The sequence below is a fragment of the Crocodylus porosus genome, unplaced genomic scaffold, assembly GCF_001723895.1.
Source record: "Crocodylus porosus isolate Cpor-Errol unplaced genomic scaffold, CroPor_comp1, whole genome shotgun sequence".
Taxonomy (NCBI): domain Eukaryota; kingdom Metazoa; phylum Chordata; order Crocodylia; family Crocodylidae; genus Crocodylus; species Crocodylus porosus.
In genome coordinates, this window is record NW_017728932.1 from 1,060,735 (window position 1) to 1,076,598 (window position 15,864).

General features: G+C 44.7%; 1 protein-coding gene across 1 annotated transcript; it reads left to right on the top strand.

Annotated features, from left to right (window-relative positions):
* MDH2 (malate dehydrogenase 2) lies at positions 1-15,383 on the top strand. Its single transcript, XM_019545389.1, has 9 exons — positions 1-203; positions 5,821-5,989; positions 7,211-7,294; positions 8,549-8,658; positions 9,663-9,788; positions 10,443-10,520; positions 11,757-11,856; positions 13,166-13,317; positions 15,072-15,383. Exons 1-9 carry the CDS (start codon positions 150-152, stop codon positions 15,201-15,203), a joined length of 1,005 nt encoding a protein of 334 aa, XP_019400934.1. The 5' UTR covers positions 1-149; the 3' UTR covers positions 15,204-15,383.
* Positions 15,384-15,864: the final 481 nt, after the last annotated feature.

Genomic DNA, 15,864 nt, shown 5'->3' on the forward strand with positions numbered 1-15,864 from the left:
GCGGACCGCTGCCGGGAGATCTCGCGTGGTGTCGCGGCGGGATTCTCGCGGCGCGCGGTGTGAAGTATCGCGGCGCCGGCGCGGCCCGCCCTCTCGCTGTGGAGGTCGTTGGAGTCACTGACGCCTACGCCATCGCCGCTGCCTCCGCCATGCTGTGCCGCCTAGCGCCCGCGCTCCGCCGCGGCCTCGCCACCTCCGCGCAGGTACCGCCGAGCCGCCTGTGCCCCGGGCCGGGGCCGGCGGCTGCTTCCGCCCCCCCGGCCCCGCCCTTCCCGGCCGTGGGTCCGAAGCGACCTCTCCCTGGTGCCCGAGGCCGCAGCTCCCCCCCAGCCCCTTCCCGGGAGTCTGCTCCTGGGCGGGTCGCGGGCGGGCCAGAGCTGCACTCTTTCCGTTACTCGACCCAGCAAATTGCTGCGGCCCCTGTAAGCCCGGGTCCCGGGGGAAGCGCGTGCCCTGCCGGCGGGAAGTCTGGTGGGCCCTTTCGTCAGCAGATGCCATGCCTTATTTCCAGCTTGTCACAGGGAGCTGTTTGCCTGTTACAGATGGGCAGAACCAGTTCCGTGCTGGGTTTGAAAGAAATGAGATTTAGGCTCCTGCTTCCTCGTGATTCTTATTACATTGCATCTCTTTTGCTGACTGGAAAGCCCCAGCTTTAAGTAAGTCCTTCAAGCTGCGTGACTGGATGATGGATGTCAGTACCTGATGGCAGGATCATAGGAAAGTGGGGCTGGAAGAGACTCCATGAGACCACCTAGTCCAGCCCTCTGCTCAGGGCAGGATCATCCCTGACTAAATCATCCCAGACAAGTGTCTGTCAGACCTGCTTGTGAAGACTTCCAGGGATGAAAATTGCACGACTTCTCTTGGGCTTGACCCCCTGCATTGTCAGAAACTTCCTTCCCATCTCCACCCTAGACTCCCTGCTGTAGCCTAAGTCTAGGGCTCCTTGTTCTGGTGCCTGTGGCTCTCTCCATCTTCCCTCTGTTTGTTTTTCAGGTATTTGATGATTGTTATCCAGTTCTTTCTCGGTCTTCTCTTCAGACTGAATAAGCCTAGTTCTTTCAGCTTTTCCTTTTAAGCCTTGCTTCCCGAGTAAAGGGGCAGTGGTTCAGATGTTGCAGGGCAAGTGAGGTCTGGCAACAAATTTTTCCCTTGTGCACATACTTGCTTTTTATTGGTATATCCAGAAAGGCTCTGAGAGAGCTTCTGGGCATCATGCTTAATGCAAGGAGAGGTCTTGTCTTCTGAGGGTTCTCTACTCGCATCTGGTTTCTGGATGGACTGAATGGTGCCTGCAGGTGTGATTGTGGCGGTTTGGTATCAGTGAAGGCTTGGTATGCAGTTTTTTCAGTGCCTTGTTTGGGGAAACATCGGGTTTAATCTCAAATGAGTCCTTCAAAACATCTAGGAATTTTGAGATTCTTGCAGTCGGGGGGAGAGTCTGCAAAGAGCTTGTGATGGAAGGCCTCAAACTTGGTCTGGTATGAACCAGAGGTTGCCTCTAAGAATACAGGCTCTGGAATGGGCTCCCAAGGGTGGTGCTCTCTGCTATCTTGGGAGTCTTCAAGAGGAAGCTGGACAAATATTTGGCTGGGGTGATAGGACTGCGACATCCATTCCTGCCCTGGGCAGAGGGTCAGACCTGATGATCTGTTTAGGTCCCTTCTGATCCCAAGCACTATGAAATAGAGTTTAGCCTCTTGATTCATTCAGGGTGAAGTCTGGGTGGTCTGTGACTTGCAACGTTTCAAGTTACAATGTTTAGCACTTGCAACATTTATAAATTAACACCCCTTTTCAACTTTATGGTGTTGGTTTCAACTTTACAGCGCTTGATCTGATGCTGTGCCATGCCATGCCAGCAAACAAGTTTGCTGCATCACTCATTCTCCGACATCTGTCCAAATTTCCTTGGATGCTTTCATTCAGAAAGCGGACAAGACTCCAGAAAAACCTGCATCCAAGACTCCTGAGAAGACTCCAGCCAAGAACCCTTCAAAAGGTCCAACCAAGAACCTTTCAAAAAGTCTGGCAAAGTCGCCTCAAAGAATTCCTTCCAAATCAATATGATTTCTGTTTACAATATAAATACGTTAATGTAGCTATATTACTCATCTATAATTAATCGAGTACAACATGATAGGGTATTTTTGGTGAAAATAGGGTATTGGGCCTTGGTTCAGGAACCAGTCCCCCATCTATAACATTGTTTCTTCTGAGAAAATTGGTTCCAAGTTACAACGTTTTGACTTAAGGCATGATTTCCAGGAATTAATTGTTGCAAGTCTGAGGACTGCCTTGTATGGGTAATATAAGCATCTGGTCCCAAAGGGTTCTGGGTTAAGGCTAGGCATGAGGAAATTTCCCCAGCATAGAATAAGAGAAAAGTAAGGCTGAAGGGGACTTCCTGAGGTCCTAAACCTACCTACTAAATCAGTGGTTCTCAACCTTTTTAGATTCAAGGAACCTTTCATTCAGCTCAAGGCACCTCTTAGAAAATGCCAGCTCTTTTTTTCCCCTCATTTTTTGACTACAGAAAAATACTTGAGCAATTTTGTTGCAAAGACCACAACAGGACAGAATATTTTTAACACCATATATTCCTCTTTGAAATCTCTGGCTTTATCTTGTGAATCATGTTTGCACACCTAAACCATCTGATTTAAGTGTCTGTCTAGCGTGCGCTTGAAAATCTCCAAGGATGGAGATTCCAGAGCTTTGCTAGGTAACCTGTTCCAATGCTTGACCATGCTTATAGGGAAGGTTAGGTTGGATATCCAGAAGAAATTTCTCCTGCTGGAATTTAAAACCATTGCTTCTAGTACTGTGCCCTGTGGCCACACACAGAATAATTTTATCTCCATCCTCTTTATGACCACCCTTCAGGTATTTGAAGGCTGTTATCACATTCCTTCTCAGTGTTCTCTTCTCCAGATTAATTAAGCCTGGTTATTCAGCCTTCTTATTCTTGCTTCCCGGGTAAAGGGGGCAGTGGTCGTGATGTTGCAAGGTAAGTGAAGTCTGGCAACAGAATGGATTTTTCCTAGTTATCACTTCAGCTGTATTTAAACTAGGTCTTAAAATGCCAGTGGCAAAATGAGTACTATGTCACAAAAATATATAAAGACTTCATAAGCAATAATTAAAAATGAGTATTCAATCTTTCCAGTTGAAGTACGTGGTTTTTAAAATTGTGAACAATAGTTAGGAATGATGGCAAAAGTAAGAACAAGACTGCATTCTGCAAAGTGGAAGTCTCCACTTTCATGTTGAGTGGTAGCAGTGAGCTTAATGCTTCCAGGATCTATTTAAGGATCTTCATGTAGTTTTATGCCCTCTTTTTTTAATTTTAATTCTTAATTGGCAGTTATTTGACTGCTGTTTAAGAGCATCCTCTTGTATATCAGTGAAGTGCTTGCTAAAGGTCCAGAGTCAACTAGGTAATGGTGAATTATTATAGTCCTCTGAGAACAGCAAGGCAGTTCAGGGTTCTTTCTTCACTGCCTTGCCAGTGTGCAGTCCACATCACTTTTATCATCAGATGATAACTTTGCTACCATCCCAGAATTTCAGCTGGCAGTCTGTTTCAGGGGCTTTATCAATTTACCAGAGCATGTCATTTTACCAGTGTCCTGCAAAGCTTGAGCTCTCTGCTATAGATGGGCAGTTCCTGTACACTGCATGTAGTTATTCTGTCCCAATTGCAAACTTTGTTCTTCTAGAACTAAGATGCAATTTAAAATTGGCTGAACTTGTGGCATACAATGTTACCTTTTTATTTCTTGATATTAGAGCACAGCTAGGCATTTCATTTGTTCTAGCTGTTCTGTCTGATCTTATTCTGAGGCTGTTCTCCAGAAGTGGTAGGAAAACCCAATAGTCACCTTTTTTTTTTTTTTAATGTAACTTTAAAAAAAATTCCTACTAACATGCCAGGCACCAAGATAGGCTTTAGCATCTAAAATTGGAAAGACTGTATGCTCATAATAAGCAGAAATAAATCCTGAGCAGAGTTCTGGGTTGTACCTGTTTTGGGGAGAGAGATCCAGTCTGAGGGCGGATAATCAGTTGGGTATCTTCCCTTGCCTGAAAGGATCTATAGGATCCTTTAAGTCTTTTTCCTATATTTTAAACTGGTATTCTTCTGGAAAGACCTTCTGGAAGGACCTTGATGTCTTGTAGCCTGCTCCCTTGTCTTGGGGTAGGGGTCAAATATACCTGGAATATCCCTGGCCTAAATAAGGTTCACGTTGTCTTAAATTCTGTGACAAACATCCCTCAACTTTGTATCTTTACAGTTAAGTCATGAAGGGGGATCTAGGTTTTCTGTTTAGAAAATCACACATTCTCTGATTAAAAATCCACAAGTTTTCTAATTAAAAGCCCCCAAATCCATGATTAAAATAAAATGCCACTTCAGTTGAACATAATGTTTCATTGATATATTTACAATTTTAAAGTAGTTTGGAAGCCTACTAGTGCCTCAGTCACTTTTATAGGCATTTAGAATTTATTTTATTAATGTTGATGTTTGAGTTTTGGGTTTTTTAGCATGGAAAATCAGCTCTTTCTGTCCCCTTTCACTCACCGAGAGACCGATCCAGGTGCGGCTGTTCCTCTTCCCCCCTTGGCCCCATTGATTCTCCCTCCGCACCCCTTGCCCAGCTTGGCCAAAGGGAGTCCCCAGCTGCCAGGACTACAGGGTCAGGGCCCAGGTCTGCAGCCCCCTGCAGCATTCCTTGAACCCCGACTGCTTCCCACAAGTGGTGACAACCTGGCTTTAGGTGTGTGGAGCCTGGCTTCCGCTCCCCCATGGGCAGCTCTGGCCTATGAGGAGGGGAGGTATGCAAGCTGGCCGCTGTGGGCTTGGGTTCCTTGCCCTGCTGTCCTTCCCAGGGCCTCTGCAACCCAGTGGACTGGACTGGACTTGGTGCAGCAGGGCAGAGCAGGGCCAGGTGGGGAAGCTAGTTGCCACTGCCTTGGAGAGGTACCCCCTGCCTGCCTGGCAGCAGTGGGTGGCGATGATGCAGCCTTGTGCTCCCTGCTGCTGCCATGGGCATGGGGCACCTCACTATGGCAGTACAGGGATTGCAGCAGCAGCACTGAGCTTTGCTGCCTGGTCCTGCTCTGCTCTGTCCACTGGGATGCAGAGGCCCTGGGGCAGGACAGCAGGGTGGGGAGCCTGAGCCCTACAGCAGCCAGCCTTCCTTTCCTGATCTGGGGAGCACGTGTCCTCCCAGGAGTGTGCTCAGCAGTGGGGAGCCAGTCCTCCCCTGCCCCCCTGGATGAGCTACATGGCCCCATCCCACTTCCTAGCCAGGCCCTGCAGCCATGCAGTCCAGCCCCACGCACTGCTCAGGCTGTGCAGCAGCCCCAGCCCTGCCCTCCTTTGTTATGGGGGCCTCAATTTCCCTCCCCCCCGTGCGCGCACACACATACCAGTGGGGTGCTGTTCTCCAGGCTCCTTGGAGGCCATGTGCATGTGTACATGCACATAGCGCCCCCTATCTAACTGCAGCCTCTTGCATGCTGGAACTCTGCCAGCCTGCAAGGGGAAACCTGCCTTAACCTGTGTATTTCTTCTTTTAAAGGAGAAAATCTGGGCTTTACCAGGTTTTTCCATCACAAATGGAAAACCTGGTTCCCTGGTCATGAGCATGGCAGGGTGAGGGGGAAATAAGTTTAGTTTTGCATCCAGCTGTGCATGCAATTGCATTTTGATTTTGTAACAGAAGGAGATTAAAGCTGGTGACTTAATGGTGCCACTGTTCAAGGACGGCTAAAAATCTTTAAAGCATAATCCTCTTTCTGTTTCCACAGAACAGTGCCAAAGTGGCAGTACTTGGAGCTTCTGGAGGGATTGGCCAGCCACTTTCCCTTCTACTGAAGAATAGCCCCTTGGTGCACAACCTCAACCTATATGATATTGCTCATACTCCTGGTGTTGCAGCTGACCTCAGCCACATTGAGACTAGAGCCAATGTCAGAGGTACTGCAAGTCATTTTAAATTATAGAGATGTGTTCAGAAAGGTTTTACATGTCCTGTGTAGGATACATACCACTATTCATATAAAGTAGGGCACTACTTGTTCTTCTTGACAGACTACTCTTTGGCTATGCATACCTCACTGACATTTTTTGTCTATGGCTCTAATGCAGGGGTGCTTAGCCTCCAGCCTGTAGGCCATATCTGGCCTGTGATGCCATGTCCTCAGGCCTGTGGGGCTCCCCACAGGTCCAGAAACTTGGCAGTGGGGGAGTGGTAGGACTGTTCTTCTGCTACCATATCTCCAGACCTGCAAAGAACCCTGGGCTATGCACACTGGATCTGGTGGCCAATCTTAGCTCGCAGGGTTGGATGGGGGTAATAGCTGGGCCCAGGGCCCAATCCCTATGTGAAGGGCTGGGATGGGGTGGCGTTGGGCCCTTGAGACCCAATCCTGGCATGTAGGGGGCAGTGCCAGGACCTCAGGGCCCAATCCTGGCATGCAGGGTAGGGAGAAGGTGGTGTCAGGGCTTGATTAGATGGGCTCCACACCACTCATCAGGCCTGTGAGGCCAAATGGTTGAGCATCACTGCTCTACTGTGAATGCTTACTTTGGTCACGAAGGTTGATTCAATAAAAATTGAAAAGCTTGAGCATAGGTCTTTGCTATCAGTGTATTATGAACCTTGATAAACTCAACGTCATATGAAGAGTAGTTGATATAATAACTCTTTAAAACTGCCTGCATGGATTCATGCTCTGATTGCACCTCTAAAGGGCATTAATAATAGAAAGTTCTCAGTGAAACTTTAGAATTCCTTTAAGATATACTTGCTTTTCTAGCTTGCTTTTTATTTTTAGGGACTTAAAAAGAAAGAAAGGGTTATTGATTACTTCTGTAGGAGGTATAACTTGTGTTGATTCATAGGCTGTAATTGCAAATGGTTTCTTTTCAGGACAGAGGTACTTGGGGACTGTAGGAAGGAGTTAAACCTACCATTCTTATTTCAAAAGGGTGAAGTTAATATTAGTCAAGAATTCCATCCAGGGTACATAATTTGCTATTTGTTTGGCTGTTCATAATTTGTTACTAATAGAGTAAGGCTAAATTTAAAGTCAAGATTAAGGTCCATTAATATAATATCCTACTTCAGATCATATTTGGACAGCTACTTAATAATAAGTTATAAAAAGAGTAAAACCTGTAGTGATTTCATTGCAGGCTTCCTGGGTCCTGAGCAGTTGCCAGACTGTCTGAAGGGCTGTGAAGTTGCAGTTATTCCTGCAGGAGTCCCTAGGAAACCAGGTATGCTCTTCTTTTTGTATTAAGAATTATTATTTAGATTAACATTTGGATTATTGTGACTAAGGCATCAAAACACATTATTTCTCTGTATAAATCTTGAATACCCTCAGTACATGGCTTTGTGCTTAAGACACTGAACAGACTTGGGTGATCTGGCTTCTGTAACTGGTTGTAATACCATTCCTGTCTAATACTAGATGCATCAATTAATCCTTGTCTGAGTTCCTCTTCTCTGATGGATATACTTTCCTGCCTTGCAGGGCTGTATTTAAGGAAGCTACTGCAATGAGGGGCCTGGCCTAGATTTAGCCTTATTTTAAAAAAACAAACTAACCATGCATATGCTTTGTGCATAGAGTAGGACTTATAGTTGTTCCAGGAGCAACACTTCATTTCTATCCTGCTGGTAATTGGAACAAGGGACAAATCATGGGGGGAGTATTTAAAAAAACAAATAAACAAAAAATCCCCAATAATGTAGTACTGCCACTTATTTTCTATCTCCTTCTCTAAGGCTCTTTAGCTGTACAAATACTTACAAAAGTTTCTAACACCCCTGTGATGTACGTTATGACCCTTACAAATAAGTACAAGTTGCTTGCTTTTTCCATAAGGTCATATAGTCTACAGTCAAGTAGGAAATAAAACCTAGAGCCCCAGATGCTGAATCTTATTGTAAACCTAATGAAAGAACATACTTAGGAGTGTGGAAGAGGGATGTTTCACACTGGTACAAGTATCAGCCTGTTTCATAGCTGGTAGGTAATAATAAACAGACACTGCAGGAGATGCAGGCCGTTTTAGTACCTGAATAGATAAATGGGGTAAAACATGTAGTAGGGGCAAATACTTGCTTCTTTTAGTGGTATTTGAGCATATTTCAATTCCCAAGTGGTATTTGTCCAGATTGATATAGTACTAGTAGTACATTTAGGCTGTCTGGACTTCCCTGGGTTATGACAGGAGGACCTTGCTTTCTCAGGAAGGTAATTTAAGCCCTTTTTACTCATATGAAGCTTAACCCTTTCATAATCAAGTTTACTGTTAATGGAGCAATGTGGACCCTTACCACTGATAGCCCTGACTTGGCTTCTCTCAAATGAAGAAGCCTGGAGTTATAATCAATATGCTACTTCCTCCAGGCAGTAGATTGCTTTTGACTGGGTCCTCTGCTAAGTAATTGACAGTCCTTGGCTAATAACTGGTAAAAAAAATAAATAAATAAAAATAAAAAATTATTATTTTGACTTTCAGGTATGACCCGTGATGACCTGTTCAATACCAATGCCAGCATTGTTGCTAATTTGACAGCTGCCTGTGCAAAACACTGTCCAGAAGCCATCATCTGTATTATTTCTAATCCAGTGAGTATGAATATCCTGGAGGCCCTGAACATATAGTGTTAAAACAGTGTTTCTCAACCTGTGGTACACATCCCTGGGGGTATGCAAGACACAGGAAGGGGTACATGGGTGCCGTGTTTTGAGTTTGGTCTGTCCTCCCGCTCAGTGGGTTGGAAACATCTTTGCTTGTTTGGGCCGGAAGTTCTGGCTGCTGCTGCGTCCAGTGTGCTGGGGCTTCCAGTCCCCGGTATCAGTGTACCGCGGGGACAGGGAGGCCCCCCTGCAAAAGCTACCTTGCCCTGGCCCATTGTCTGTGAGGAAAAAGTGGGACTCTGCTTGCGGCAACAAAGGTGACAGGATCAGGGCAGTAGGACCCAGGGGAAGCCCTGGAGGGCTCCTTCAACAGCAGGGCCCTCCTGGCCCCGCCCCCTCCCCCCAGCAGGGGCTTCTGACCTGGGACCAGGTGGCTACCCAGTGCAGAAAGCTCAACTAAGGGGAGGGGGAGGGCAGGGGATGAGCTGATGCAGAGCGTGGGAAAAAGCGACCCCTCCCCCACCCCATGCCCAGAGCTCCCTGCTGCAGCTGCTCGCAGCCCGTGTGGGGCTGTCCTGAGCAACTCCTGTCCCAGCACATGGGGCTCTAGCTCCTGGTTGACCTGTCACCCAGTCTGCCTGGCACAATGAGCAGCCACCTGTGAGTGGCTGAGTGGAAGGCAGCTGTGTCAGAAAATTGCCTGCTGGCTGGAGCCAGGGGTGGGGAGGGGGTTGTTAGTGGGTGTGGACTTCCTTGGGTGGGGCTTGGTCCCATGTGGTATGCTGCAGGGACAGCCGTCAGTTGGCATTTTTGCTCACCCCTGGTATAATGCTTCAGCAGTCTGAGTTCTGTTCTCATTTAGTTGAAGGGCTTGTCAAATAGTTGGTCTGCAGTTTTTCAGAAGGTTATGCACCAGTCTGCTCCAGTGTGGTGTTGGTGATTTTTAATTAACCCGGGGTGTTAATACATGCCTTCTTGCTGCTTTCTTACAGGTAAATTCTACCATCCCAATAACTTCTGAAATCTTTAAAAAGCATGGAGTCTATAATCCCAACAAAATTTTTGGTGTTACCACGCTGGATATTGTCAGAGCGAATACTTTTGTGGCTGAACTAAAGGTTGGTGGCAGTCTTTCCTTTTTTTAGATGTTTCCCATTCTGTTTCTTTATCACTTGCCCTAGACGTGGTCTCTTTAAATCAAGAGCGGACAGAACCAAATGGCTTCAGACTTCCTTGGAAGTGGATATCAGAGATGCACCTCAGTGTTTCCAGAGTCTGGATGAGGATTGGGTTTCCGTCTGGCAAAATGCCATTCTACTTGAGATGTTGACCTTTTCATGGTTCTTCCGTGAGAGTCTGAACTACCTAGCAGCTGTGGCATTTTCACCCACTCTAGTTTTGAAGTCTGTAGTTGTAGAGGACTGAGCCAAATTCTCCCAGGCCTTGCCAAGCTATATTCAGAGAAGAAAATATTGTTTGGAAAATGAAGCTGCTTGAGCTGCAAACCCCCAGTTTGTATTAATTCTGTACAGTACAGAGTGACTGTAAGGTCATTGCGATAAGTACAGAACTTCACAATGTGGCTTTGATTCACCTTTCAGAATCTAACTATACTTAACACCTGAAAATCTGTTCTATGTAGTGTTAAGTGTGTTCCAAGTGTCTGAGGTGAAAAAAACCCCAAAAAACGGAAGGTCACGGTGCATTTAAAATGTTATTGTGCCCTTTGTTTAGATGCTTGTAAAACTTGCTAAAGTTATGAACCTTTGCAGGGTTTAGATCCAGCTCGAGTGAATGTTCCAGTTATTGGTGGTCATGCGGGGAAGACCATCATCCCTCTGATATCTCAGGTACATTCTCCAGTAATTATACAGGGGAGGGCAGTGTTGTTTTGTTTCCTGGCCTTGTTCAATATTGCACTAGCATTAATTAATGCTGATGTTCATGATCTTTGAAGTACCGAGGTGCAATGGAAGGATTCTCTTTGCAATTACTTATACAAGCTTGCTCATAAGGGAGCACGTTGAAAGTGTGCAGAACGAGTTTCTAATCGTACAAATTTAAACAAAGTCCTCTTGGAGTTTTTAAAGCATCATATATTTACATGCTGCACTTCAGAGGCTTATTTTCTTCTCTTCTAAGGAATTTTACTGTCAAATAAAGTATGGTGTGCATCCTTGAGGAAAAGAGCTAGGAGCAATCATTAAGACTTGAATTTCTGTGGCTGTTCTATTATATGAATTGGGCCACTGTTTTCATCACCTGAGGAATTGTTGTATTACCTCTGATTCATGGGGAAAAATAAAGCACAGAGGTGAAGTGAATTGCCTAATGGATGTATGGGGAAATCTCATGGCAGAACTGAGATGTAGACTTGTATCTGACTACTTGTCCTGTGCCTAGACCAGTTGGATATGAGCAATGAAAAGAAGTATCCTGAATGCTGGCTGTTTCCTGCTTAGGAGTCAGTGTCAGTGCTAAAATAGACATAAGGGAATAGTGAGGTGTGAGGAAAGGAGATTTAAAAAAAAAAAAATAGAGCTACTGAAGGAGGGGGACCTCAGGCAGAATAGCAGCTAGTGAAGGGAAGATGTTCGCAGGATGATGGGAGCAGATTGCTTTGGTAGTGTGGTTAACAGGAGTGTTGCAGTCTAACTGTATTAGTTGGTCCTGGATAAATTCAGTAGAATAGACAGCATGTATTTTAAGGTTGCCAAATCCTTTTATATACTGGTTGTAGAGACATAAGCCAAGCTTCATGTATGCCATCAGGGAGTTATGGTAACAATTACTATATAACCAATGTTCCAGTCCTAGCTTTGTGCTAAAGTTGCAGTTTACCTTGAGCAAATTGTTATGGCTTGACCAGGTTTTTCCTGTAGTTTAATCAGGCCTTCCCCACCCCATTTGTAGAATGTCTCTACTGTCATGGGCATAAGAGGATTTGTTTGTGAAGCACATTGATCTCCCTGATGAAAACTTGCTCTTGAAATAGAAAAATGAATGAGCTTGAATGTCTTATTTCTAAATCTTTACAGAGAAGGTAAAGATTGATCCTCAGGACAGTAACTGATCTTCCCTTTCAGTGTACCCCAAAAGTGGAGTTTCCTCAAAATCAGCTAGAAACACTTATAGGAAGAATTCAGGAGGCTGGCACTGAAGTTGTCAAAGCGAAAGCAGGAGCAGGTTGGTTCTGGACAATGACTTTTTTTAAATCTTAGCTCTCTTGCATCAGTTCTGAATACAAGCAGCTTTCTTACAGGTGAGGATAGACTGAACCTAGTAATGGACTGTGGTGAATCAGTGCATGTTACAGCTTTCTGCAGTGTTGGTTAGTATTAGGGGTGTGTGAAACGGGATATATTTGATTCGGATTCAGCCCGATATGGGGGACAGCGATTCAATTTAATTTGATTTGGATCTCTGTCCCGATTCGATTCAATTTAAAGCTTTATACAGGCTTTTTTTTTTTTCTACATACCTCGAGGTACCAGGCGAGGCTTGTGAACACTGAGATGGTGTGGTGGATGGAGCATGCCACAGGAGCCAGGACAGGGGTCACCCACACGCTCAGCAGCAACCCTAAAAGTGGGCCAGAAGTGCTTCTGGTCCACTTCTGGGTCTACCACCAAGTATGCTGGGACCCCCACCACACTCCTGTGGGCCACTCCATCCACCCCACCATCTGTGTTCACAAGCCACCTGGTACCTTGGGGTATGTAGAAAAAACATATAAAGTTGTTTCTCCAAATTGTTGAATCTCTCCAAATTGATTTGGAGGGTTCTGATTTGATTCAGAGAGATTAAAGGGTCTCCTGATTCTATTTGGATTTGGAGATGCAGCTGCCGAGTTGGGTCGCATCTCCACCAAATCAAATCAGTGACCAGAGCTTTGCACAGTCCTAGTTAGTACAACCAACAGCCAAGACTTGTGTACCTTGGTGAAAAGTAATACTATAAGAATTAATCTCTTCCGTAAATTAAAAGTTACTCACCGCATAAGAGTAATATAACAGTTGGTGGTTAATGTATATATAGTCAAACACATCTGTTAACTGGGTATGACACTGGCCAAAAGCTACTGTTAATATTAAGTTAAAGGTAATTTGTGCTGTTTCACTTGGACTTCATTCAGTGCTTATGGATTGACGTGTTAAATATGAACAGTAAAGCACAGTTTCAGTTGTTCTTTACTGCTTTTTTTCTTTTAATCTTGCTTGTGTTCCAGCACAAAAGGAAGAAAGTGCTATAGCAAGCTAAAGAAAAAAATCTGGAAAATTTCACACGAAGGAAGATGCATATATTCTAATCTTTTGGTTACATTGGCTTTAGAGCTTACAGCAGCCATATAGTTAAAAGTCTGGCAGTGGGTTCAAATGGCTGATAGCAGATTCTATCCTATTCTGGTACTGGTCTCTTACTGGGTCAGAAGTTTAAATTGCAGGTGCCCGTGTCTAAGATGTGATGTCTATGTTCTGGTCTCTTAATTGTACAGGATCTGCTACCTTGTCTATGGCGTATGCTGGTGCTCGGTTTGTCTTCTCCATCTTGGATGCAATGAATGGCAAGGAAGGGGTTATTGAATGTTCCTTTGTTAGATCAGAAGAGACAGAGTGTCCATACTTCTCCACACCTCTACTGCTTGGGGTAGGTATTTTGGATGGTGGCATATATTGAGCCCAGTATTCTGTGAGAGTACACTGAATTTTAATCTTGCAATACTTCAAGTACGTCTTGTCCAGACCATACCATCATTATTCTAGACCACTAGTGCTCTATCTCCAGCCTGTAAGGCCATTTTATCTGCCTTGTGGGACTTCCCATGGTCCTGGAAATTTGGCTGTGGGAGAACGGTGGTAGCATTAATTGCTGCAGGTTCCCAAGCTTACGGTGCTTCCCTGTCACCAAATTTTTCGACCATGGAGAGCCCACGGCTGGATGATGCTGTGCCTTGCTTCAGATTGCATGGGCAAGTGGGGTTGCTTTGCATGCAGAGTCAGCATGCAGGCTAGCCCAGCTTGCCAGGTCATAACCAAGGATCAAACCTGCCACACATCCAGCCTGTGGCGCTGGATGATTGAGCACTAGTGTTCTAAACCAGGGTTGCTTAACCCCAGGCCAAAGCCACGTAATCCGTCTGGTGTGTTTCCCCCACGATTTTGGAAGTTTGGTGGCAGGAGATCAGTTGCAGTGTTAATTACCACCACTCTCTTGCTGTCAAATTTCTATCCCCATCTAACTGGATCAGCTGCAGTTGGGCTGGCCCCAGGAAGAGGGATCCAACCCTGTTTCTGCATAGCTACAGCCCAGCCTGCAGGCTGAAAATGTCGGGCACCACTGTTCTGAACAGGTGTAGAGTACTTGGTCCAGGCTGTCGATTCTGGTTACACACACCTCTAAGAATTCAGAAAGGAACTTTCCCAGTTTTAAGAATTATGGAGCACTTAGCCCCTTCCTGCCTCCCTGCCTGCCCACACCCTTCCCTAGCTCTGTATCTTTCAAGTTTCTTACTTTAGAGCTAAATGAGGTGTTGACTATTTTGGTAACTTATTTTATTCAGGCAAGCACAAATTTCATGTCTCAGTTGCTTCTTTGCATACTTCATTTGAGCTAACTACGTTTGAGATTTACTACTAATAATTGATGGTTTTTATGTGGAAGTCCTATTGGGGATTTCAAGGTTTATTGGCTTCTATAAATTGTAGTTTAGTTAATGTAGACCCTAGATGAGGAGTGCTTTGTCCACAACGTGAGGTTATCTTGTGGCATTAAGCAATAATTTGGTAACTAAGAATAGACTGTAATAAAGACTCTTTAAATATGACAGTTGAAAATATTGTGGTCCTGGAGGGGGGGCTCCTCTCTGCTCTCATCCTTTGCATGAATCCTTTTTAAGCTAAGAAATGTGAAGTGTTGTAGGTGATCAGGTGCAGGGTTTTTGGTTCATGGACTCTGACATAAAAAGGATTGTTTTTTGCAACACATCTACATCATGGAAAGCTGATGATGGGTGTTAGCAAGTGAGTCATTTTCTATGGAGTAAGCTTCAGGTTGGACTTCAAAGCAATCAAAAGAGGAAGCAATGGAAGCCTAAAGAAAGAGCAGTGCTCAGCTTAACTCTTCTAAGGACGAGTTGGTTCTAGAAGAGAGAGAATGCACTTCTCCTTGACCCCGTCATGGCTCAGGTGTGAAAAATCCAGATGGATATTGAAATGTAGTTCCCATTTTTAACACCCTCTTGGTGGGAGGCTCTTGGATGAGACTTCCATGGGGTTTGAAATTTGCAGTTTGGGACCAACGGTGGCATTTTTTGGTGTTTTAAAGACAGTCTGTTGGAGCTCTTAAAATAGTTATGTCCCTCATTCAGTGAATGTATAACCTGAAAATCGTTTTTCCTTCAGAAAAATGGAATTGAGAAGAATATGGGCATTGCAAAGATCACTCCTTTTGAAGAAAAGATGGTAGCTGAGGCCATTTCTGAGCTGAAAGCTTCTATCAAGAAAGGAGAAGAGTTTGTGAAGAACATGAAGTGATGAGTTGATAGGGAAGAAGAATTGAGGTTTCCTTAAATTATTACGGCATCATGTCACTTTAAAAGACTGCAAAGCCCAAACCTCGATCGAAGTCACTGTATTAGCATATTCTTTCGATCTGTTGATTTGGAATGTTAATCATCAATAAAACAACCTCGTATTTTTTTTCATGGTACTCACTTTAATAGTCTCACCATGCTTTATTTCTCTTTAAACCTGGAAATAAAAAGATGAGAAGATGCCCCAGTTTTTAAAGGATACTTCCAGCTCTTACCAGTTCTATAAAACTCAGACCTGTTTGGATTTCTCCTATTGTTTATGTTACTAATGTTCATGATCAGACATGAAATCAGTTCTTCCTTTTTAAATTTTTCTGATCTCAGAATTGTGCTGTTTTCTTGTAGATTTCTTTGTTCAAGGTTAGCACTGCCCATGCCTGTTTGGGAGTTCGGGGAGAGTTGTTCCTTTATGATGGGTTCAAATGTTGTCATGGTAATTGAATCATCTTTAAAAATGACCTGGAACAGGAAATTGCAGAACACGGAATCACCCACAGACTGGATTGTGTTTTAAGTACGGTCTAAACCAAGACTATGGATTCTTATCCCGTTGCCTAGATTAGCTTCTGTAAGTCCTGTATCCCTCAGAGGGGTTAACTGCT